The sequence below is a fragment of the Chlorocebus sabaeus genome, chromosome 8 (genome assembly GCF_047675955.1).
Source record: "Chlorocebus sabaeus isolate Y175 chromosome 8, mChlSab1.0.hap1, whole genome shotgun sequence".
NCBI classification, from domain to species: Eukaryota; Metazoa; Chordata; class Mammalia; order Primates; family Cercopithecidae; genus Chlorocebus; species Chlorocebus sabaeus.
Genome location: NC_132911.1, coordinates 25,433,589 through 25,459,584, shown reverse-complemented (window position 1 = coordinate 25,459,584; position 25,996 = coordinate 25,433,589). Strand labels below are relative to the sequence as shown.

General features: G+C 39.5%; 1 protein-coding gene across 1 annotated transcript in view; it reads left to right on the top strand.

Annotated features, from left to right (window-relative positions):
- Positions 1-25,625, top strand: part of EBF2 (EBF transcription factor 2) — a 203,533-nt gene extending 177,908 nt beyond the window's left edge. Inside the window, exons 11-16 of the mRNA XM_007961970.3 lie at positions 4,234-4,322; positions 5,989-6,054; positions 6,137-6,314; positions 8,887-9,072; positions 16,548-16,715; positions 22,718-25,625. Of these exons, the coding sequence (XP_007960161.1) occupies positions 4,234-4,322; positions 5,989-6,054; positions 6,137-6,314; positions 8,887-9,072; positions 16,548-16,715; positions 22,718-22,749 (719 nt within the window). The 3' untranslated portion in view covers positions 22,750-25,625. The remainder of the gene's footprint in view (positions 1-4,233; positions 4,323-5,988; positions 6,055-6,136; positions 6,315-8,886; positions 9,073-16,547; positions 16,716-22,717) is intronic.
- The last annotated feature ends 371 nt before the right edge of the window (positions 25,626-25,996 follow it).

Genomic DNA, 25,996 nt, shown 5'->3' with positions numbered 1-25,996 from the left:
GGAGGGTTTCTAGAAGTAGAGAATATGAGTGATGTCAAATGTTAACTTGGGGTTAAGATAAGAATGGAAAAGTTCCTGTTGGTTTGGCTAAAATGCTATTGGTGACCTTAGTATGAGCAATGTTACTATGGTTCTTTCAAGTGCTTAGCAAAGAGAGCTACTATCTATGCTATGTAAGATTTATAGAGCATAGGATAAAATATAGAAAACTTCTCAATATAGTTTTCAAAACCGGTATAAAATAAAAATCATAAGTTGGACAGATCCATACACACAATCCTAGTTATTAATATAGACAATAATTGACACCTGCTTGCTCACCAAGTGCCAGGCACTGTTCTTATTAACTTAATTGATTTAATCCTTGTGCCAGTTATATTAAGGAAATATTAATCTGGTATTAATGGTTGAATCTGGTATTAATGGTTATATCTGAATTTAGATATATACTAAGAAAATGATACATTACATCCATGAATGTTTAATTTTGAAATATTAGAAAATATAAAATATAGGCCAGGCATGGTAGCTCATGTCTGTAATCCCAGCACTTTGGGAGCCCATGATGGGTGGATCACTTGAGGTCAGGGGTTCGTGACCAGCCTGGCCAATAGGGTGAAACCCCATCTCTACTAAAAATACAAAAATTAGCCAGGCATGGTGGTGCGTGCCTGTAATCCTAGCTACTAGAAAGACTGAGACAGAAGAATAGCTTGAACCTGGGAGGCAGAGGTTGCAGTGAGCTGAGATCGTGCCATTGCATTCCAGCCTGGGCAACAGAGCAAGATTTCGTCTCAGAAAAAAAAAAAATCTATATCTGTATGTGTCTTTTATATATATTATATATGTCATATATATGTCTTATATATTTTATATATATATCTCTTATATATACAAAAATTTGGCCAAAGGAGAAAATTCATGTGATTGTGATTTTCTAAAACTCCAAGAAGTCCTGATAACCCTTATTGAACCATGATAAATAATATCTATCTCAAATAGCCAACACCACATTTGCTAGTAAAATATGTCATTCCCATTCAGAGAAAAACAAGAATATCCAACTTTATCCTCATTTTGGGGCATTGTTTGGGAAGTTTTAGCCAACACAAGAATAGGATTAGGAGAACCAAATGGGATTAATACATCTATCAAAAGGAGACAAATTGATCACTGTAAGTAGGTGATATGAATGTACAGGCCTAAGAGAAGCAATAGAAAAAAGTGATATCTGTCAGAGGTTTGGGCTACAAAGTAACAGTACCTTTGGTTAAGATCTTTTATAGGCAAGGCGCAGTGGCTCACGTCTGTAATCCCAGCACTTTGGGAGGCCAAGGCGGACTATTGCTTGAGCCCAGGAGTTCGAGACCAGCCTGGGCAGCAGGGTGAAAACCTGTATCAAAAGAAAAAAAAAAAATGACATTTTATATGCCAAACTCCACGCTGGGGACATTATAGAAATAGTTTTGATTTTGACAGCCAACCCATAAGATGGATTTTAAACTGCTCACATACATTGTGGAGCTGGAATTCAGATGCTAGATCTACTCAACTCTAGAGCTGATTGTCTTCATCTCTATGCCATGGACTTCCTGCACAAATGTATAAAACATAAAAGTGTTTCTAGACTCTAATAAAACTCTTGGACAGTATGATTAATGAACAGTCATATTCACAGTAAAAACAAAAAGTGAAATACATAGCAAAAAAATTAAAATGGTAAAGAAAAAACTTAGCACCAACATGATGAGCAGTACACAGTTTACTGAGGGATCTAAAGAAGGTGGAGTGTTGCTATTGTAAAGCCATCCGTTTTCTCTCTAGCTGTAGGTTTAATGCAACTGAAATTGCTTTGGAAATTTCCCTAAGGTTAATCTGGAAAGAATAAATGGATAAGAATAATTGAGAAGGCTGGGTGTGGTGGCTCACATCTGTAATCCCAGCATTTTGTGAGGCTGAGGCGGGCGCATCACGAGGTCAGGAGTTTGGGACCAGCCTGATCAACATGGTGAAACTCTGCCTCTACTAAAAATGTAAAAAAAAAAAAAAAAAAAAAAAAAAAAAAATTAGCTGGGCATGGTGGCACGTGCCTGTAATCCCAGCTACTCAAGAGGCTGAGGCAGGAGAATTGCTTGAACCCAGCAGGCAGAGGTTGCTGTGAGCCGAGATTGCACCACTGCACTCCAGCCTGGGTGACAGAGTGAGACTCTGTCTCAAAAACAAACAAACAAACAAAAAAACCAAACAAAACAGAATAGTTGAGAAAATGTAGTTTTTAAAGACTGTGTATTTGTGGAAGGATACTTACACTATCAAATATTAAATATGTATTACAACCACAATAGTGTGACTTTTACCCAGAATAGATCAATAAAACAGAATATATGTATAGAAACCATTCAATAAATTGTGAAATACAGTTAAGTTGTGGCAAAGGTAAATTCTTAACATTACATGGCAAAGTAAAATCCAGATAAGTTAAACAATGTAAGCATTCATATATGTATACATATGTGTGCACATATACATTTGTGTGTGTGTGTGTGTGTGTGTGTGCGTTTGTGTGTACCTACTAGTTCTTGGAGTAGAGGTGGTCTTTCTATACATAAACTACTTAAGGACAAATTGGGATGTGATATTGCAACATGATGCCACAGTATGAAAAATCTCAACATATAAAGTATTTTTACAAGTGAAAGAAGAGTGCAGAAAGTATTAACATGCAGTTTATAAAAGAAGAAATTAACATCAGCAAATATATGAAAAAATTCTTCAGCCTCGCTGGTGAGTAAAAAAATGTAAGTTAAAATGAGCACACGCATTGCTGGAGGGAGAATAAACTCATGCACTCTTCTGAGGAGTGATTTGACTGTATGTCTGAAAGGCCTGAAATATAAATCATAATTTTTGGTCCAGTAATTCTAATTCTTCGAATTTTCCAATTGAAATAATGAAAGTTATGCACAAAGGATAATTATTGCTCTGATATTTATAATAGTGAGAAATTAGGATCACATTAATTGCCCAATATTAGGAAGCCATTTAAATAAATTATAGAGCATGTCATAGAAAAATATGCAGGAACTTAAAATAATGTTATAAAAGAATAGTTAATCATCCCGGGGAAAGTTTACGATATATTGTTAAGTGGATGAAAAGCAGGTTATGTAAGCAAAAAATGTTAATCCAGCTCATCTCTTAAGTGGGTTTACGGTAATTTTTTACTTCTATATTTAATGTTTTTAATAGTTTTTTAAAAAAAGGCATTGTTTTCATAGAATAATAGCAACATATATATAAAATATATATGAAAAAATAAGATTAAAGAGGAAATACACATTACTGTGTTTATTGATGATAACAGCAATGCAGGTGATTACTATGTTATTCTTTGTATCTTTTTCTTTAATCATGCATTAATTTTAAAGCCATGACATTTAAACAAGAAACTTTTTAAAAATAAATGAAAGGGAAGGAGGAGGAGAAAGAATAAAAGCAGCATGTGAAAACTCTAGAGTAGTGGAAATGCTAAAGTATGCCATTCATTAATTCATTCACTCACTCGTTTTATAATTACTGACACTAAGTGCCTACTATGTGCCAGGCCCTGTCTTAATAGGAACATAGTGGTGAAATAAAATTTGCAGTATTCATGGGGTGGGGTGGGGTGGGGTGGGGAGGTTGACATTTACCAGATGTGGGTGTAATTAAATAGAATTGAAAATTGTGGAAGCATATTATGCATAAAACAGGTTTTATGAGAATAAGCTCATAGAAGGTTTATATATGTATAAATGTAAATAAGAGACTGGTTAAGAAAAATATTTAGAAGAATATTTAGAAGATATTTAGAAGAATAGTCAATACAGTCCTACTTAGGAAAGAGACAAAGGACAGAAAGGAAAATAATATAAAAGTAGTTTATTATCTTCATAAGAAGTTGAGATATGGTTGCTTGTGTCATTTTTTATTTTATAGTGAGCAGAGAAGTTTATGTACACTTAAAGCAGAAATGATCATTGTAATCTGAAATTTTGAAATGTTATTCTAATAGAAAAATATAAAAGTACTATAAATTCCAAATTTACGTGTGAATTAACCAATGTTGATAGCAAAAACCCTGATTACATCCATTATGCATCCAGAACCTTCTTATTACCTGTGGAAGAATTAATTAGAAGGTTTGCTTTACGGCCAGGATACAAACTTAGAGAGAGGATTTTTCTCTTTCAGCATTAAATGAACCCACCATAGACTATGGCTTCCAGAGACTGCAGAAGGTCATCCCTAGGCACCCTGGAGATCCTGAGAGACTAGCTAAGGTAATGTGCTTTGGAAATGGACATGTGAAGCCATTTGTGTAGAATTTCAGCAAACTTAGACAAATGCAGGCATTTACATCCCATTAAAATTAATTAGGCCTTGAAATTTAGCTAAGCTTTAGATACAAGATGCACATAAAATATCTGCTAACTATGAAATATATTACGGTCGTATTTATCTCTGAGGAAATATGAAATCTGAACATTTGAGCCAATAAAATAGATACACAACAGGAGTATTCAGTTTTAAAAACATTGCCAACTTTATGAAAATAAATATCTACATAATTGGTTAAAAGTATAAGCTTCGGCGGCCAGGCGCGGTGGCTCACGCCTGTAATCCCAGCACTTTGGGAGGCCGAGGCGGGTGGATCACGAGGTCAGGAGATCAAGACCATCCTGGCTAACACGGTGAAACCTCGTGTCTATTAAAAATACAAAAAAAATTAGCCGGGCGCGGTGGCGGACGCCTGTAGTCCCAGCTACTCAGGAGGCTGAGGCAGAAGAATGGCGTGAACCCGGGAGGCGGAGCTTGCAGTGAGCCGAGATCGCGCCACTGCACTCCAGCCTGGGCGACAGAGCGAGACTCCGCCTCATAACAACAACAACAAAACAGTATAAGCTTCCACTCCTTTGTATTTAAATGTTTCTATTTACCCATAATTTCAGGGACCCATTAATCCCCAACCAGTATTAATCGTTGAGGGCCTACTGTGTACGTAGGTATCTAATGAGGAGAAAATTGCTTCTGTATAAAATTACTATGAAATACATCACTTTCAAGAGAACTTTCTTATGAAAATTACTTTATGAATTTGGCCCATGTTGTTGGCTTTATTTAAAAAGTACATCAATTTATTAGTTGTCATTTAGCTGATGAGAAACTATTAAATTTTCACATTTATATTTGCACTTTAAACATACAAATTATAAAATGCCGTGTTCTCTTTTCCATACTGTGAATAAAATTTAAGTACCACAGTTGCTTCTACATCACACCTTTATTTTCCTCCTGGAAAAATCCCTAGCCCCACCATTAAATTAGATGATATCTGGAAAGTAGGTTAATAGCAATTTAAAAGGCTGTAAAAAACAGGAGGTGGAAAAGGCAAAATGAGAGGAAAGGGATTTGTGATTACTAATTCTCTCTGGTTAAAATGTACAGGGGGAAATATTATTGAAAGAATTCATCTTTATTAGAATAAAATTTTGCAGAAGGCATTGCCAAGATCATTTCAGTACTCTGGACAACTCCTTGGCAAGGCGCTAAACTCAAATCCATCAATCATTTTAAGAATATTTGGTTAATTAGAGACCTAGATTTTTAAAACAGAATGGGCTGAAAGTAGCATTTAGTAGAACTTCCATGACATTATTAATTTTAATCAACTTCACTCTCAATTGGGTTGTTTTTTGTTTTGGTAACACAATCATTTATAAAGCCATTTTATAGAGGCAAATTTCAGATAGATAGGTATTTATAGAGAGATTTATATGTATAATTGTATTTTACCTGTCAAACCAAATATAGGAATATAGGACCTCTTGACTAATTACTTACATTTTGGGAGGGATGTGTGGATTTCTCATTTTTGCCTATAATTTTCTTTTGTTTGCCATTTTGGATTTTGCCTTTGACAATACCCCACCCTCACTTGTTTTCCAGGAAATGCTGTTGAAAAGAGCTGCAGATCTAGTGGAAGCTCTTTATGGCACACCACACAATAACCAGGTGAAATACTCACATCCTACCCTTTCGTGAGTTTTGCACTTTATGCTGGATACAATGCTCACATTAACCTGCTGTTTTGTAGGACATCATTTTGAAGCGAGCCGCAGACATTGCTGAAGCCCTCTACAGCGTCCCCAGGAATCCCAGCCAGCTTCCAGCCCTTTCCAGCTCCCCAGCACACAGTGGCATGATGGGAATCAACTCCTATGGCAGCCAGCTTGGGGTCAGCATCTCAGAGTCAACACAAGGAAATAATCAAGGTACCACCTTTCTTAGAGTCAAAATCCAAATATGTCTAATTTTAAAAGTTCTCCTGGAGTAGATGGAGTCAGAGGTTGAGTCATAATGATCCAACAGAGTGCGTCCGCAGATAGGCAATACAATCATAGATTGCGTTATTTCAAGATTATAGATGGTACATTATTAGAGTTTGAACTTCTTAGGTACCAGGTAGAATGTCTGGAAATATTTAAGGAGAAGATTGAGTATTACTATCGGGTGTGGTGGCTCACATCTGTAATTCCTGCACTTTGGGAGGCTGAGGCAGGTAGATTGCTTGAGCCCTGGAGTTTGAGACCAGCCTGGGCAACATAGTGAAAACCCATCTCTATAAAAAATAGTCAGGTGCAGTGGGCAGATGTAGTTCCAGCTACGTGGGAGGATCACATGAGCCTGGGAAGTCGAGGCTGCAGTGAGCAGTGGGGTGAGCTGGCACACTGCACATGAGCCGAGGCTGCCTGTGAGTACATGTGCAGTGTGACAGTGCACTCCAGCCTGGGCAACAGAGCGAGACCCTGTCTCAAAAACAAAAACAAAAAAAAAGGATTATCAATTTAGAAAGGTTTGGGCTTATAGAAAATAGGTTTACAGGTATTAATTGAAAAGAAATTTATGCTTCTGTTATTGTGATGATCAGATTGAATACTGGAAAGAAGCTGATTATTGCCATTATCATTTATGATACCCAGATTTCTCTTCCTGGTAGCCAAGAGTGAATGGCTTGGTTTTATTTGGTAACTTCTATTTTGTATTATCTCATATATATAACAACAAACAAATATAAAGACAACTGTGCTTTTACATGTAAAGCAGACCATGCAAAGATCTTTGCATTGAGATTGATTATTGAAGTGCTAAGTCGAAATCTGTCACAAATCATTTTTAAAAGGAGTAAATGTTCCTAATGAGGTCCTTAACATTGGGAGAGGTTTTTTTTTTCTAATTTTATTTATTGGAAGAGAATTCCTCATTTTTTTGCCCAGGGTGAGTTCTTACAAAAGAGTAGGTGAGCCGGGTGTGGTGGCTTACACTTGTAATCCCAGCAATTTAGGAGGCTGAGGTGGGCAGATTGCTTGAGCTCAGGAGTTTGAGACTAGCCTGGGCAACATGGTGAAACCCTGTGTCTAAAAAAAATACAAAAATTAGGCAGGTGTGGTAGTGCTCACCTGTAGTCCCTGCTATTTGGGAGGCTGAGGTGGGAGGATAGATTGAGTCCAGGAAGTTGAAGCTGCATTGAGCCATGACTGTGCCACTGCACTCCACCCAGGGCAACAGAGTGAGATCCTGTCTCAAAAAAAAAAAAAAAAAAAAAAAAAAAGACAGGGCATATTATTACTTTTGTTTTTGTAGACATGAGGCCCATAGACCAAATGTCAAATTGTTTTTCATTAGGTAACAAATTTGGATTGTTTCCTAAATAGTTAGAGAGACAGTAATCCAAAGTGGTTTATTCCAGGACACATGAGATGTTTCTGAGCTATGGTTTCTCACTCCTTCCCCTGTTTCAGGCATAGGCTGGGTCCCCCACACTCACTGCTGATGCCCCAAAGTCCTAGGTCAAAGAATAGCACATTTTAGGGGAACTCATCAACACTTTTTGAATGAAATTGACCTCCACTTGCACCTAGGGCATGGCAACAACTTTGAACTAACATTTCTAAAACTGTGTTCCATAGAATACAAGTGGCCCCAGAGAGGTTAAGATACCTTTCCCCTCCAGGCCCCACCAAAAGATGCTATGGCATGTTAAATTTGGCAAACACTTAAGCTAGTGAAGTTAAACCAGTTTGTTTATTCTCTAGGCCTTCTGTATATGAATCATCAAGAAATGGCTAAAGTGCATAACATCTACCCAGCCTAACTTGACCACAGAATGCTTTTCTCAGTGACACCAATCATATCTCATTGGACTCCAGTGTCATATGAAGTATGATTTGGGAGAGGGAACTCCACACTGCCATTAGCCATTCGCTCCTTGGTGTGAGCTGGAGGTGCTGAGTGCAGGTTTGAATGAAGGGGAGTAGCAAGGGCATGGCCTTGCATAGATGGGGAAGAGAAAGGAAGGTATAAAAGGCTGAAGATGGGCCAGGCACACGGGCTCACACCTGTAATCCCAGCACTTTGGGAGGCCAAGGCAGGTGGATCATGAGGTCAGGAGTTCAAGAGCAGCTTGGCCAACATGGTGAAACCCTGTCTCTACTAAAAATACAAAAATTAGCCAGGCGCAATGGCAGGGTGCCTGTAATCCCAGCTACTCAGGAGGCTGAGGCAGGAGAATCACTTGAATCTGGGCAGTAGAGGTTGCAGTGAGCTGAGATCGTGCCACTGTACTCCAGCCTGAGTGACAGAGTAAGACTCTATCTCAAAAAAACAAAAAACAAAAAAACCCAACCAAACAAACAAAAACTGAAGATGGACTGCACACTTCCCACAACTGCCCAGGGCACCTGGTGGCATTCTATAACCTGGGGCCAACGCAGACCTGTGCTAGCCACATGTGGCCTGACCGTGCACGCCTGTTGATTTACCTGGGATTTTTTCTTTGTTGCCAAGGGTACATCCGCAACACAAGCAGCATCTCTCCGCGGGGATACTCTTCCAGCTCCACGCCTCAACAGTCTAATTACAGTACCTCCAGCAACAGTATGAACGGCTACAGCAACGTCCCCATGGCCAACCTGGGTGTTCCAGGATCACCAGGATTTCTAAATGGTTCACCCACCGGCTCTCCTTATGGAAGTAAGTGACCTCTCTATACCTCCGGCTCTCCACGCTTTTTTGTCTCTGGGTTTTACTATTCGGCCTTTTGGGAGAAAGTTGCATTTGTAAATCTTCCTAAGTCGTCGGGGAGCAGCCTAGTTTCCTGATTAAGCGTCCTTCCTGCCTTTCGTTCTTTTCCCTTAGCTGGACTTTGGCTCACGTGGTTACTCAAGGCCTTTTGGGGAAAGAAAAGGATTGAAACAATTCCCTTTTTATAGAGAAAGAGCATGTGTGGCCTGTGTTAAGTGGGAGCAAGGAATTAAGATTCCATTTCTGTTAACAATATGTGTACTCTTAGGCACTTTCAGATGTAATATTTAATCCCCATAAGAACTTCCTGATAAGAACATTATCTTCATGTTATAGACAAGGAAGTTTGGCTTTGCTGCAGTTTTCTGACTTAATCAAGATCACATAGCTAGAACAGAGCAGAGTAATAATTTAGGCATAGTCCTGATGACTTTGAGTTATTTTGTATATCGCACCATGCTTCTTTTTGACTTTGCAACCTGGTTTTCCCCTCCCTTCAGTACCTCCAGAGAGGTGGAAGTTGACTGCGTGCAATCATGTGATATATTGAGACAGAACTTCTTTGTCTTAATCTGTGGTCTAGCAGCAAAGTCCCTGCTCTGTGAAGTTGTGAAAACCCCATTTGGGTTGCTTTGGGAGGTATGCCGGGAAGTTACACAATGGTCCCAGGAGCCTGAGAGAGTGCATTTTTCAAACCTACCTAGGGAATACTTTAGGCCAGGGGACAAGATGACATGGAGAGGCTGAAGTGATTGAGTAGAGTGTTCTTGAAATGCTGGGTCTTGTTGCAATTCTCTGCACCTTGCCCTCTTTTTACCCCATGTGGTTCCCTTGTGCCAAGAGCAAGGACATGTCAAGGGCAGCACATAGCCACGTCACATTGACATGTCACAGAAGCTGCCTTTCACAGTCTTTGGACTTTTGGTTCCCTGGGGAGACACACCTATGAGCTATTTCTGGATTATCAGTTCGATGCATATACTCTACACTACACGGCAAGACAAAGACATAGTACCAAGCAGCTAATGGTAGTAGAGGTCAGTTCTTCTAGTACAATGAAAATCTTGTTACTGCAAAGACATGAGTTCTATGTTGTGTCTTGTCAGGTGGCCCAAGTTCATTAGATAACAGTTAGTCTGGAGAAACAAATGATTGCTTGATTTGTTTCTACCTTATCTTGGTCCAAAAAGTATTTGGAGGGATTATTGCAGTCAAATAGGTAGTATGAAAGTATAAAACAGAATCTAACAAGAAACTGAGCTAAAAGAAACAAATATGGTTCAGCAAATTAGGAAATGCCAGGGCCAGCATGAATACCATTTGGTCTGTTCAAGGGAGTCGTTTACTTCGTTCTGAGTTTACAAGAGGCTAAAGCAAAGAGAGAAACACTATTTGTTGTAAGATTTTATGTCCACACGTTATTTTTTAAAGTAGCTCAGAAGAAAGGTGGAATTTCTGTTCCTGAGATGTTGGAGAGGTCTTTCCCTTGCTTTCTCCTGGAGAAGGTGTCTGGTGTGGTAAAGAGATCACATCTTTAACAACCCCTACAAATAATGCAGTGCCAAGAGATCCATTGTGTAAACAATGTTATAACAGTGACAATAATAAGATGAATTAACAATTACGTTCCGCTTTACCGCTTAAAAAGCATGTTGACATCTAGAGTCCAGTCAGAGCCTCACGACAACCTTGTGACATGGATACTATCATTTTTATCATTATCCCTTGTAAGAGATGAAGAATTATTGACTTGAAAGTTCATAGTAAGTAGCAAAAAGGGGACTAGAATACATCATCACACTCAGAATACCGCGTTTTTAAATTAATAATGTAAGAATTATTTAATGTATTTATAGTGTAATATTAGGTTAAACCATATGAAATTCCCTCCATTTGACCATTTTTGATTTATAGAAGTGGCAATTTCATATTACTCAATCATAACTTATGTAGGTATGAATAAGGTTGAATCATAATACTTGTTTTTGTAGATAAAAAATGATCAGTTTTATAATACAGTATGTAGTGGGGTAGTCAAGAGGATGGAGAAGAAAGAGAAAAAAAAGAGGAATGAAAATGCACAGTTAGGTGTTAATTGCTTAATATTTCTTCCTAAATAATTCATTTGGTAGAGAGAAACCCTTCCTACTCCCACCAGAACTTCCTTCTGTTCTTTCATGATCATCCAAGCCTACTGCCAGCAGAAAACTAATAACACCCCAAATCTTCAAATTACCCATTAAAATGAGATGGTAGACACAGAGCAGGGAAAAGAGGAAGATAACCTGCCCAATTGGGAGAGAGAAAGAGAGACTGGAGAAGACCTCCTCCCTGTACCTATTGAATCTGGTGTGATGGTTTGCACCTTCACTTTTGGAGGGAGGGTCTGAATGAGTTGCAGGCTAGGAATGAAATTCCAAACAGTGCATTCATTACAATCAAATTCCCCTACTCCACAAATACTGACTACCCAGTGGAGTTCATTACAATAGCACCTGACCTGTATTTCTAGCCAGCCAAGTCTTTACTTCTCTGGGAAATACAAAAAAAAAGAAAAGCCCCGGGGAAAACATTTTGTCAATTCAGTTGCTTGTGTCTGAAAACACAATTCTATGATTTTTTAAAAATGCATCTGATGTGGCTGGGCCATGCCATGGAGCAAATATTTGCCAGAGACTCTAAGAAAGAAATAGAGCCAAGCTTCTTGGTCAAATTTGACTTGCATGACAGCCAATGCAGAGTATCAGAAACCTGCATCTTTACTGTTTTTGCTCTCACACTACTTCAAAAATGGCCAAACAGATGTTTTTTCAATTTTACATACAAACTTCACTTCCTGGCAGTAGCAGTGTGCCAAGTTCCAGCTCAGTGCAAGTTTTTATGGCTGAATTCTAAACCCCTGACAATAGGGGGTTATAATGAAATGCTGACAGACCCCTTAGCTCCAAAAAATGCAATGGCTCAATGCAAAGGAGGATATGTGCCCGGTGAGTTCCAGCTGAGACTACGCAAGCCAATCAATCCTTTTACAAAGAAAAGTGGTTTTTCCTTAACTCCCCATGTTCACAGAGATTTCTGGGCCAGACGTACTTGTCTTTACTTTGGCCCCTATCCATAGAGAGATAGATGTCCAGAGAAATTCTCAATTGGAAGTACATGCAATCAACTTTCCTAAAATGGTTCTCTCTGCAGTCCCAAAAGATTGTCTATTTAACAAGCCTGTAACACCCATAGGGACCACTTCTTCCAAAGCAGAATAGCCACCAAGCCTCTGCAGAGATTGGGACAGAATCCATACAGGCAGGAATCCAACCTGTCCTCATAGATTCCTACATTATGTTCAGAGCCTTAGACCATGCTCCAGGGTTCAATTGTTTTATAGTGTCAAAAACAAATATTAAGACCTTCTCTATTGTAAAATATTAAATGATTATTACAGAAAATGTAGAACATATAAAAATAGTTTTTAAAAGAACGCATATTCCCACCATAAGAACAACCTCTTTGAATTCTGATATATTTCTACTTCTTCAGAAAAGAAAAAAAAAAAAAAAAAGCCTATTAAAATAATAGTATTCTCATTACAGACAACTTGAAAAACATGTATAGGTAAAAAGGAGGAAAGAAAAATGGCACATTCTGTGTCTACACGGAGGTAACCATTGTTCATTTTTAAAGGATAGTCTTCCAGTCATGGATAGATACATTTTGAAAATTGCAGTGTCTGCTCTGATGCACAACTAATGAGATTCTGCCATAAGATCAATGAAAGAGAGGGTGGAAGGAAAGCAGTAAAATTACCAAAGTCACAGATATGAAGCTGGGCTCCATAAAATCCTTCAGTGATGCAGACCCAGATCGTAAGAATAGGGAACAGAGATATGAGGAGTGGTGTTTGCTTTTAAAAGTTGACTATAATCATCAGGTGTTTCCCAGGAATGTGAGGATTTATTCATCTCTTGCTTTTTTTTTTTTTTTTTTTTAATAGGTGGGGTTGGTATTAGAGTAACAGACAACTTTGTTTATAGGCAGTACAGCCTTAAATGAAAGAGGAAAGTTAAAATTATTTGTAAATGCTAGTATGTCTATTGCTAAGGATTGTATTATTTATTTCTTCCCAAAGAAATCGAGATTTTCCCTTTTTAAAATGTAATAACCTTTACTGGTTTCTCCTACCATGTATTAAAAGTAACACAAGTTTGTTGTAGAAAATTTTGAAGATATGGACAAGTGAAAGCACTACATTTAAGGATATGCATAATCCCATCAGCCAGAGATACCATTGCTAAAATTTTGGGTGTATATCACGTCCTTCTAGACTGTTGCTATTTGCATTTCTAAAAATTAAAGGGGGCTTAATATGTGTTATGTAATCTATTTTTTTCATCTGAAGAGGTGTATATTTCCATGTGATTAAATATTCTACAACACTAGTTTTAATATTGGCATAGCATTCTATTGTATACTAAATACAATGTACCCTACTGCAGGACACTTAACTTATTTTCCAATTTTTCATTATTATAAAAATGCCCTTGGACCTATTATTTTTGGCACAGTCATGACTATCTCCTTGGGATTAATTTCTAGAGATTAAATTAGTGGGTCAAAGGATGTGCACATTTTAAAATACTTTGATATATATTGCCAAAGACCCTCCAGAGAGGTTAATTCTTCCCTCAGAAAAGAAAGAATATTATATGTTTCCCCACCCTGTTAATTTTTTTTTCTATTTAGTAAGTGGAAAATAAGATCTTGTTACTGTTTTAATTAGCATTTTATTATGAATCAGTTTGATTGTTTCTATATGAGTCTCTCTTGGTCATTTTTATTCCTGATTTTCTTTTTTTGTGTCCTTTGCTTATTTTTCTCTTGGGGCGTTTTTCTTTTTCCAATTAGGAAAACTTATGAGCTATTGAGGATATAAGCATATCTAAATAAGTATTGCAAATATTTTTCTTAATCCGTCATTTGCTGTTTGTTGCAGAAGTTTTTCATCATGTGGCAAATCTATCTTGTAAACTTCTAACCATCCTAATAGCTTCACTAGCACTTTTACAATTTTGCTTTTAAAAATAACTCTTTACTTAAATTTATTTTGGTGTTCAACAGGAGAAAGTACTCTAAACTTAGTGTTCAAATGGTTAATGTATTTTTCCATGCATTTATTTTCCTACTAATATGAAATGTCACCTTTATTAAGTATTAATTCCCGTCTATACCCAGGTCTGTTTCTAAACTCTGTTTTGCTGTAAAGATTTGTCTGCCTATTTCTGTGCTAGTACAATGCTGATTTCACTGATGAAGATAAGTGCCCCTTACTACTTAAAAAAAATTTTTAAACAAAACTTCCTGTCTTTTACAGCGTTATTGTTTTTTGAAACAGATAAACATAGTAATTGTGTTTGCTGAAATACACAAATTAAAATTCCTTTCAGTATTTTTATTATAGTTGCACTGAATTTTAAATTCATTTGAATGCATTTTGGCATTTTTACAAAATTGTAAGCAATATTTAAAACGGACATGTGCTTACTCAACTCTCCAACAATTCCTCCACGTCACTTAGTAAAGCTTGAGGTGTTTCCGCTCCCACTGCAAGGGAACCATTTTTGATCTAATGGGCCCTACTTTCCGTTGAAATCTGTTATTAGAAAATAATTATCTGTACTAGTGAGTCATTTGCTGAATATAAATGGAATGGAGTATGTGTGAATGCCTAATTCACATTATACAAACCTCTTCAATGATGATGTCTGAGAGGAGGTTCTGCTGCTGTAGACACTATTTGGGGGACCGCGGTAGAATAAGGGCCCCCTAAGTCCCAGCATTTCTTTGGCCTCTAATTCTGTACCTTAGAGAAAATGAAAAGTTGGGGATTTTTTTGCTTGTGGACTTTTTTCTCTTTTGTTTTTCTATTTCACTAATGCCAAACCCAAGGCTAGAAGAGATTTTGCTCAGAACCACGAATAAGACCCACTCCTCATGCTTAACCCTGTGTCCTATCTTCTTATGTGAATTAACCCAACAGTGTTTTTATTCATTTACATATTCAAGTATTACATGAGATTCTTCCAGAACTTTGTTCTCCTTTCCAATTTTCTTTTAATCCATATTTGAGGAAAGACAGATGTACTCAGATGCACAGCTCCTTAAATCAAGACTACTTTAAGGATAATAAGTTTTTAGAGAAAGCTCTCCTTTTGAAGTCTTTGGATTTCAGTTCAGCGATAAAAGACATCATGTGGGACTTGTGCTATTTAAGTGTTTATACAGGCAATTGGGTGGACTCGGCCCAAAATATATTTTTATAGGGAGGGAGGGGAAATGAGGGTGGAGTCGTCCATGGACATCAGAACATTTGACCTTCAATTCACCTTGTACTTAGTTGTTCAGTCATAAGTCTCGCCCATGTCCTCACTTTCAAATTTACTTTGAAGGACTGTTGGTACACTGAAAACACAAAGCAAGAAATAGCACTGCTGGGCTTGGTCATTAGGCTCCAACAATACATTTATCAAGTCATGTGACTCGGACAGTTCAGACTTCTGGGAATTATGCTAACACAAGTGCCTAAAACTATAAGGTGCTATATTTAAGAGTTTTGCCCTTGTGTGCTCTAGTTTACCCCTCTTAAGTTGAACACAGAAGGTAAAATTATCGTCTTGCATGATGTAACTTGGTGGAGTATCTGACATGAAGATGTGGGGTACTTCATCGTGTAAATTGCTTTTATTTTTCTTAGAAATCACAACACTTGGCTTTAGTCTTCCCTTAAGTCATTTTAATGTTAATACCACTAATATTGGTGTTTTTTTCTAAACATTATGTCAGGGGAGGCCAACTTGCAGCTATATTTCCCAAGAGCACTGAAAGTACGGGAAAGGGAGACAATTTTCTGAATGTTAATAAACTTTTACATTTAATGAGGACGTGGCCCATAGAGATGGCACTCTCAGAGAAGATGTTAACCCTACAGACTAAACCTCTGGAGCCTTAGGAGTTACCAGGAAAGCACATAGCTCCCAAATAGGACTTTCTTTGTAGGGTGTAAAAGTGATTTCCATTGTGGGGTAGATTTGATGATTTTTCAGGCACGTTTGGCCTCAGTCTTCTCTCTTGCCAAGCTGCTGCTTATGAATGAAGACCTGTTCCAACATCACTTCCTGAAGCTGCCTTCCCGACTCTCCCAAGCATTGGGTACCTTCCTCTAATAGCATCATTACCATATTAGTTGTTTTATGTGTCTGTTCCTCCCACTGGACAGGGTGGCAATGTTGTCACATTCAATTTTTTTTTTTTTTTTAATCCCTGCAATCTGGAACAATGCCGGGAAACTAACAATTTCTCAATAAAGCTGTGCCAAATATGTGAACTGAAGGAAGATCTTAATTTCTAAACGAGGATTGTGCTTTGCTTTCCAGTCATGTCATCGAGTCCCACTGTCGGGTCTTCCAGCACATCCTCCATCCTCCCATTTTCCTCTTCAGTTTTTCCTGCTGTCAAACAGAAGAGTGCCTTTGCCCCTGTCATCAGGCCCCAAGGCTCCCCTTCACCTGCCTGCTCCAGCGGCAATGGAAATGGATTCAGAGGTAAGCGAGGGTTCTATTTTGGGGTTACACATGACACAATGTACCACAGGGTTGGCAAAGTAAGAGCAAACAGCACATCATTGTATAGCTCAGCTGTTTACCTGCAAAGAGATGCTTTGCTGTTCTCATCATGGGACATAAATGGCTTATACAGTCAGGCAACTGCTCCATCTAAAAGCAAGATGGGGCCAGGCATGGTGGCTCATGCCTGTAATCCCAGTACTTTGGAAGGCTAAGGCAGGCGGATCACTTGGAGGTCAGGAGTTGGAGACCAGCCTGGCCAACATGGTAAAACCCTGTGTCTACTTAAAAATACAAAAATTAGCTGGTTGTGGTTGTGGCTTCCTGTAATCCTAGCTACTTGAGAGGCTGAGGCAGGAGAATCACTTGAACCGGGGAGGTAGAGGTTGCAGTGAGCCGAGATCACGCCATTGCACTCCAGCCTGGGCAACAAGAGCAAAACTCCATCTCAAAACATAATAAAAGTTTTTTAAAAAGCAAGATCGGGGAAGACAGACATCAGCAAACTCTGCAGGCAATGGAATTAACCATGGTAGAGCCATACATACAATTGAGGAGTGTCTGGACTTCCCAGCCCTATGCTGTCCACAGGGCCATTCTGCTACCTCTCAGAAAATGCCCAGTCACCCCATGGGATACCACGTGGTGCTTTCTGCTTACCTAATCCACTTGCCATCACGGCCTCTTGGCACACATGGACAGGAGCCAGCAGGAGCAACCAACAAGTTCTGAGAATTCTGGTTACATGCAAGTCAAATTGATAGCAGGTGCCTGATTAGGGGGTTGTGGAGAATAGAAAGAAAAGACATACCATTTCTAAGAACAAAAATTATCCATCAAACCCATTTTGGAGCAATGTTCTAAAATATAATATGGCATGATATAACACAAATGTGATGAATATATGAAAATCAAATCATCTCATCATGGATTGGGGGCAGCCGACAGCAAAAGAACAAATTGGAAACTGCTGAGGACTGGGGCTCACCGGCAACACACACTATTTTTAGGCTGCTCCTCTCGTGTCTTGGCAAGAAAATATTTACAACAAGCAGGGTTGGGTAAAATGAAAAAGGGAAGAGGTTTCATTAACCCCTCATGGATCAAAGGCTGTGAGGTCAGCAGTGCTTTATGGGGAACCTTGGATGGGCTGCACTGTCCTTGGGATGGCATCTGCCTGGTGGTTTGAGGATAGTAGAGTGTGGGTTCTTAATTCTTTTGGGACACCTGTGAGAAGTCGTTCTCTTGTGGCTGAGCAGAGCTCTGGGAAGTACATTAGGTTCCTGAGCCATCCAAACACTGGAAATGGTGGTGTCTTCTGGAAGTCAAGTGACTCGACAGAGAAACTGTCAAAACCAGAATGGAAAACCCAGCACTCAGAAACATTGTTGAAAATTATTTTACTTCTAACTAGATGAAGCAGCTGGGGTCTATATGCCACCCAATGTGTGGGTAGTTGGAAACATCTGGAAATTTCATGGATTTTTTGGCAGGGATTTTCACCCAGATGTCTAATTCATAGAGAAATAGGCTGAGCCTGTATCTAAGTGTCTCCACCTGCCCCGTCTTTCATCAAAGACCAGTGATTTCCATCCCATCCTTAGGGGATGTGCCCAGTTTTCTCCATGATGCCTTCATCTCCAGACAGGGAAATGAAGACGATAGCTGAATATTCACTGTACTTTCCTTCCTCTTCCCCGTGACCTCTTCAGTGTTGATGTTTCTTTTTAAGTTCTCTGGTTTTATTCATTGACCTTAACCCGAGTAGAGGCCCAGCAAGTCTAACTGGCAAAATGCAGATTGAGACAGACAAGGAGGGGTGCAGGCTTTCCTCCGCATTGGACGGGAGGAAGACAGGATGGATGCGGCCCTTTCCTCATTCTTGGCCACTTAACACATAGGTTCAGGTTTACTTAAAGGAAAAAAGGATACTTGACTTCCACCTGTCACCCTTTCCCCACCTCCTCTCTCAATGTGGAGCTGGTTGTCTCAGATCTTCTGTTTTACCCAGCTCTCAGCCTACAGTGTGGCCAGGACAAGTTTCTTACAGACTCCAGGGCCTGTCGTCCCCTCCCCACCTCTTGCTGCATGCCCAAGGCTCCTGTGGTGTTACTGAAGTCAGGTTTGAGTCAGCCCAAAGAGCTGGAAGGAAACCTTGCTTAGTCTTAGTGAGGCTCCCTCTGAGGGCAGCTGCAGCAGAAACAGAAGACCCTCTCCAGGGTCCCCAGCCACACAAACTTCTGGTCACCACCCCTCAGGGTGCTCGGGCTGAGCGGCACATTCCTGATAGGTTTATAGGAGCAGTGAATTGGTGAGTTGCATGTAGGCACAGGCTCTAGGCTCTAGCTTCATTTCTAGAGTCATTGCAAAGTTCCAAACCTCATTTGAATCCTTCAGTTCCCTCCACATTCCTCTAGTGATTTGAACCTTTAAAAGAAGAAGGGGCCAGGTGTGGTGGCACACACCTATAGTCCCAGGTACTTGGGAGGCTGAGGCAGGAGGATTGCTTGAGCCCAGACTGTGCAACATAGCGAGACCCCATCTCCAAAAGATTTTTAAGTTTGTATAGGTTTTTTTTAAAAAATTAATTTTGGGGGTACAGATGGTTTTTGATTACATAGATAAATTCTTTAGTGGTGATTTGAGATTTCGGTGCACCAGTTACCTTAGCAGTATACACCGTAGCCCATATGTAGTCTTTTTAAAATTTTGGAGTAGGTTTGAGAGGAGGAAAATAGAAGCACCTGTCGATTTAGGGCAGTAGCCTAAAAAGAAATTGCAAAAAAAACTATGAAAATATCAAGTGAGGTGTGGAGAAGTAACAGAATCCTGAGGACAACCTCAAAGAGGATTAGCCATGGGAAGAGCGCCGGCCACAATCTCACCAGTCGTGTGTTGAGTTCTAGTTCAGCTCTTTCCAGGCTGTGTCAATCTGTGCATGCCCTTATCCTCTCAGAGCCTCAGTTTCCCAGTCTGTTAAATAGAAAATCGACAGCTATCCCCAAAGGTTGTTGCGGACTAATTTGTGTAAAGAACTAGGCAAGGTAACAGATATTTCCTACAGCCTGGCTGAGAGGAGGCGAGGGTTCACAAAGGATGCCCTCAGAGACCTTACCTTCTGCTCTTCCTCATTTTAGACCAGGTACGTGGAAGCTCAGTGTCCAGCATTGTGAAGTTCCCTTGAGTAGAGAGAGGGAGAAAATGAAGCTGACATTTAATGCACAGTCACTGAACAACAACAACAAAAATCCTGGGATCTCAGAGGCCTGCTGGGCAGGGAGCTCCGTCTCTTTAGAGATACAGTGGGAGGGTGACAATGTGGGCTGAGTGCCTGGGTGATCTCAGGCTGGGGAGGGGCCCTTCTCTAGACTTCATTGCCTGCAAAGGCACGTGCCGCCCACACTCTCTGAGGCTTGCTAACTATCCTGAGCACTACAGGCAAGGTGCCGAACTGAGTGCCTTAAGAGAATTATGTCTAAGTCATGCCATTATCACCATTCTTAGTTAAGCAGTTTACCCAAGGCCACACAGGAAGAGTCTGATGACTTGAACCCAGACATGTGGACTCCAGAGCTTTTGCTTGGCAGCCCACTGTGTCTCCAGGGACAATGAGAGTGAAATTCTTATCTTTACCCTATACCCATACCTACTTTCCACCTGGTTCAAAGGGAGATAATTACTTTCTGTCTGTTGGCTATGGTTTCTACAAGCAAAAAGTCAGAGTCCCCACCTAGCAGAGATCAAGCCTACCCAGTCTGGATGTCAGACTAGGAGGAAGGGATATATCTCAAATCTGTTCTTCTCTGTCATTCAGGGGATCTTGTTCTTTGAGCACCTCTGCTGTTCCATGAGCCCCTTTGGTATCTCTCTGAGCATGCAGAAAAGGAAGGGGCTGAGGATTTTTCTTTTTGAGACAGGGTCTCACTCTGTCACACAGGTTGTAGCACAGTGGTGCCATCATGGCTTACTGCAGCCTTGACCTCCTGGGCTCAATAAGAGATTCTCTTACCTCAGCCTCCTGAGTAGCTGAGACTATAGGCATGTACCACCATGCCTGGCTAAGTATTGTATTTTTTGCAGAGATGGGTTTTCGTCATGTTGCTCAGACTGGTCTTGAACTCCTGGGCTCGAGTGATCCTCCCACCTCAGCCTCCTAAAGAGCTGGGATTACAGGTATCAACCACCGTGCCGAGTCAGGAGTTTTACATATAATAGACAAATTGAAGTTCAGAATGTGACTCAGAATTGCATGCCAGACAGCTCCACATACAGCATGGTTCCACCTTCTACCTCATTTATCAGCTGCTACCAGTTGATGAGTATAGATTGTCGAGATAATATTACACACTATGTGTCTGATTCCTTTTCCAGCTCCCTCCAGGAAAAAAAAAAAAAAAAAAACCTCCTACACTCTGGGATAATTACTAGGGTTGCTATATCTCTAAGTCATCAGGGAGTGTCCAGAATTGAACCGCCTTTATTGAAAAGTTACATTGATTCAATATATAGTAATACAGGCAAAAATAATTAAGGCTTTGCTAGCTGTGTAAGACCTTAATCCAGATCTCACAAACATTCAATAAAGGCTGTATGGGCAGGGAAATAGACGGCTGACAATTTTGCCCGAGAGGACTAGCTGATGTGGAAAAAAGGGGCAGAGAAAGAGATGGAAGCATTGAGAAAAGCAGAGAGAATTCCAGCCATTTGCTTGGAAGCTTAGTAAGCAACACTCAGCAAAATGCTTCTATTATATTGACTAATTCCTTAGATGCAATGTAGATAGTAAAATGCAAAGGATCAAATTCTAGATATGATTTTAAAGGTTCTGATGCAAGGAAACTACTCTGCCATTTTCCAAGAATGTGAAAATCCCATGGGCTCATCCTCTGAAAGCCAAGGCTGGCGGAATACATTTTGCTGTGGGATTTTTCCACATTGTGCTGGTGCTGCTTTATTTGCCACATCTAGGGAAACCCTGGGAAGTGATTCCACCCAGAGAGGCATTGTCTGAATCCTCTTGGCCCAATGGAGGGAGAAAGAATTGGATTACTCCATTTATATAGGGTGATGAAGAGTAGGAATTGGGGGCTGAGCATGGTGGCTCATGCCTGTAATCCCAACATTTTGGGAGGCTGAGGTGGGTGAATCACCTGAGGCCAGGAGTTCAAGACCAACCTGGCCAACATGGCGAAACCCCATTCTCTAGTAAAAATACAAAAATTCGCCAGACGTGGTGGCATGCACCTATAGTCCCAGCTACTCAGGAGGCGGAGGCTGAGGCAGGAGAATCACTTGAACCCGGCAGGTTTCAGTGAGCCGAGATGGCCCCGCTGCACTCCAGCCTGGGTGACAGAACAAGATTTCACCTCAGAAAAGAAGAGTGGGAATTAAGGAACTAAATGAAGTCTTCTATTCCAGTAATCAGCATTCATTTGCAATGAGCATCAGACATGAGCAGTGAGCACCAAAGGAAGATGAGCTAATTAAAAAAAAAAAATGCACTCACCAAAGAAGTGAAGGGTAGATAAAAAGCTTCATTTGTAATCAATGATGCCCTGGTAAATCAACAGGCTCAGCACCTGGAAGTTCCTTTCCTGTTCCAACTAAGTGATTTGGAGGAGTATAATCTGGAAATTATTTTAGTAGAATAAAAAAATATATCATGCATATATTACAGTTTAGTTTACATGTTTACATCTGTTGTCTCATTTATACAACCCATTAATATAAAACAAAACATAACTCCTGGCCTCCCAGGCAAAACTTCATCAAGGTTTCCTTGTACTTCAGTGATTCCATAAGGTTTCAGTACCTTTAATGGGCTGTCTGCTAGGAGAACCGGTCCTCATATCAGCTGAGGGCACTGTGTCCTTGAATGGCATCAGACTCTATCATTCCCATCCCCTGCCCCTCACTCTGTGTCATAGCCTTGAACATAAAAAGTCCCCAAGTCTCATTCCTGTGCCACTCTTTCCTTGCAGCCATGACCGGACTTGTTGTACCCCCGATGTAAAGAAGAACTGCTTTCTTATAGCACAAAACTACTTACCCTGATGGACCAATAATGAAGAAAGCACTATGAGCTCTTATGGGGGTGTAGTGGTGCCCCCACATGAACACGATGGACACCCTTGGGTCTGCAAGGAGCTGGCATCTTACTTGGTCCCACGTCCTCCTATAGCTCTGATGGTGGCTACACAAACGGACCCTCTTGGGGACAAGGACAAAAGGTGTCATTGACGTAGTCAGTGCTAAGAGCAGAAATGCAATTCTTTGTTACGAACATTATGAAAACCACCTTCCTATGTTTGTAAAATATTTAAGAAAAAATTGGCAAACAATTAATGCTTAATATTTTGGATACTATTTGTTTTTCTTTGTAGGAAAAAAAAAGTTGAAAGTTTCTATTTTCTATGAAGCCTTTCAGATACCAATTTAGTTTATGCAGAAAAAAATTGAACAAAACAGGGTACCAGCATGGAAGACTTTCTTAAAACGCAACCTGAATTGAATGATGAAATGTTGTATGTGTGTTTGCTTATAGCTTAATCTCTAAAAAAAAATGAACAAAAAAAGGGAAAAATTTTAAAATGTTTTACAATTATTTAAATAAATAAACGTGTAACTTATTGTAAGTAGAGGTAGAAATTAAGACCTTTTTTTTTGGAAGAGAGAGGGATTTCTCTTCCTGATGTAAAATGAAAATGATGCAAACATGTAGTAACAAGTTTTAAAGGTGTGTGATTATTACTGCAGTTACTTACTAGACTCTTATCCCCTGTCCTGCACCCCCTCCTTTTCCATCATTTTATTGACCCAAGGGCAAGAACATGTAGAATCCCACAGAACAACCTAATGCAGAAACAGAGACTCTAGCACATGCACACACAAACACTCCAACCCATCAATTCATTCCCAGTTCCGTCTGATTTCTAAATAGTCCACACTCTGTGAATATTTTTTAAAAATTCATATTATTAGTTTTCAACATTCTCCCCTGAGCAATCCAGAGAATTCCTATCTTCGAGTGTGTCTCAGGCTTTCAGCATCCCAAGGAAAGAAGCGTCTCACCTTCTAGCAGAGCCAAAACCACAGACTTTCTTAACCAAGGGACCCTTTGGGAATTCCTCACCAGAACCCCACCACTCCCTCCTCTTTGGGTGCCTGGTTCAGTACAGAGGTACACAGCCCCATAGCACTTCAGAAACAGGGTTTGGAGAAGATGATAACTGTGTTTGATGGACTGTTTAGAGTCAGTCTTAGAACATCCAAGTCCTTTTCTAAATTTCCTCTTGTATGGCATGAAAGTCTCTTGAAAAACAGCTATCCCACTCAACACTGTTTCTAGTCAAGAATGACATGGGATGTGCGAGAGGGATATTAAAAGCCCTAATTCCCTCTTCTGATGTTCAAAGAAAGGCAAGACCAGATTCTTGGGACATCCAGAGATTAGAAACGTCGGTGTTCTATGCAGCACAGTTACCCAGCCCTTTGATGGGCTCTTCATAGCTGTTAGAAGGGAAGAACCTTGCCTTAGCTGCTAACAGTGGTTGATTCTTGAAAGCCTATGTGATCCTAGAGACACATCCAGGCATATTTGGATTGCCAATAAGGATGTCACTTGTTTCCACACTGGGGTTCTCCTTATTGACTCCTGAGCACCACAGTAGAGTCTATACACAGACTTAGTTTGGGGATCTTAGTTGGGACTTCAGCGTTAGAAATAGATGCAGCACTCATGGAAAAACATCATGAGTGCATCTGAGCCAATCTTAGATTACTTCATTAATTCTGCATACCTTCTCTTTGACCCATTGAGGCAGGCCCACACCTATCCAGCCCCCACTGTCTTATTTGCCTTTAACCCATTCTGGAATTACCCAATATGACTTATACTATTTCTATGCACATGAGAATTCAAGGTTTTAGAAACCTGGCATGCTTATAAGTACTGCTGACAGTCCCTCATAGTCAGGGCTTAATGCGCCAAAATACACGGAAACATAAGAGAAAAAGTCCCCCAGTGAGAAACCTGATTGATGGAAGGGGAAGAATGTGTGGAATACGAACGTTACCTTCCAAAAGTGAAGGCAGAGCAAAATTAAGCATGTTTAGCCCTGGATTTGAGCCAATCCAACATAAGGAAATTTTTTTTTTTAAAGTAGCATTGCTTTTAGAACCTGTGAATTTTCCTCTTGCATGAAGATGAGTGCAGTACTGTCTTCAAAATGATTGTAGAATTTGTTGGTAGCTTTACACCGAAAGATGCGTGTAACTAAATACCAGACATCCTTGACCATTCAGCTAGAACCCTGGCAGCAACAGAGCTATTTAATTGTACAAATGTGTGTAACGATTATTTTTAGTGTACTAATAAATTAAAAACAAAGCTACCCTGTCCTTGTTAGTCATTGCTATTCAATCATTCCAGTCCCAAGTTATTTTTGTGCCACTTGGAATACGAGTATTTCTATTGGTAACTAGAAACTCTATCCTATGTTTGTAAGAGGAGCTGTGTAAGATTTTTTTTCATTTAAAGGGACAATTTACTTCATTATTTATCTCATTCTTTTGTTATAGCATTGTAATTCTTCTCAGTTTTTCTTTGCACATTTCAATATGCATGGTTTAAAAACCATTAACTTCTCTACCTTTTGTACAGTAAGGTTTCATTTTCAAACTGTATAGTTTCATTTTATTGTTTTGCTTTGTCAGTTATATACAGTATAAAGTTGCTATGCACAGAGCTTTTTGTAAAGACAGCTTTTTTGTTTACTGTTTTTAATGGTCTTACTTAAAGAATATCTTGTTTGTAAAATGAATATGTCTACTTCAGTTTTAAACTTTAAATTATCCTAACAAAAAAATAAAATTTTTGTACTGTAAAAATGAGTGGACCTTTGCTTTTTATTTTTTTTGGAGTAGTAGTTTGGAATTTGTTCTTAATGTTGGCAATTTTCTCATAACTGCTGGTCCCTGAGTTCTATTTGAGGAAATCTTACTATAGATTTTGTTTAAATGGAATGTATACTAAGTTATTCCCTTAAAGGAGAGCATATGACTTTTGTTCATTTTTCTGTATATATTCATCTATATATCCATCTGCTCAAATTCATTCATAAAAAAATATCAAAACTCAAAGGATCCTGTTTGCTCTGTCGGATTTTGGCTATATAGAATTCCTGAGGCAGGTGGGCAGTCTCCTCTGATTTGAAATTGCTTGTTGAACAAACGTTAAAACTTGAGCTGTCAGACACCTG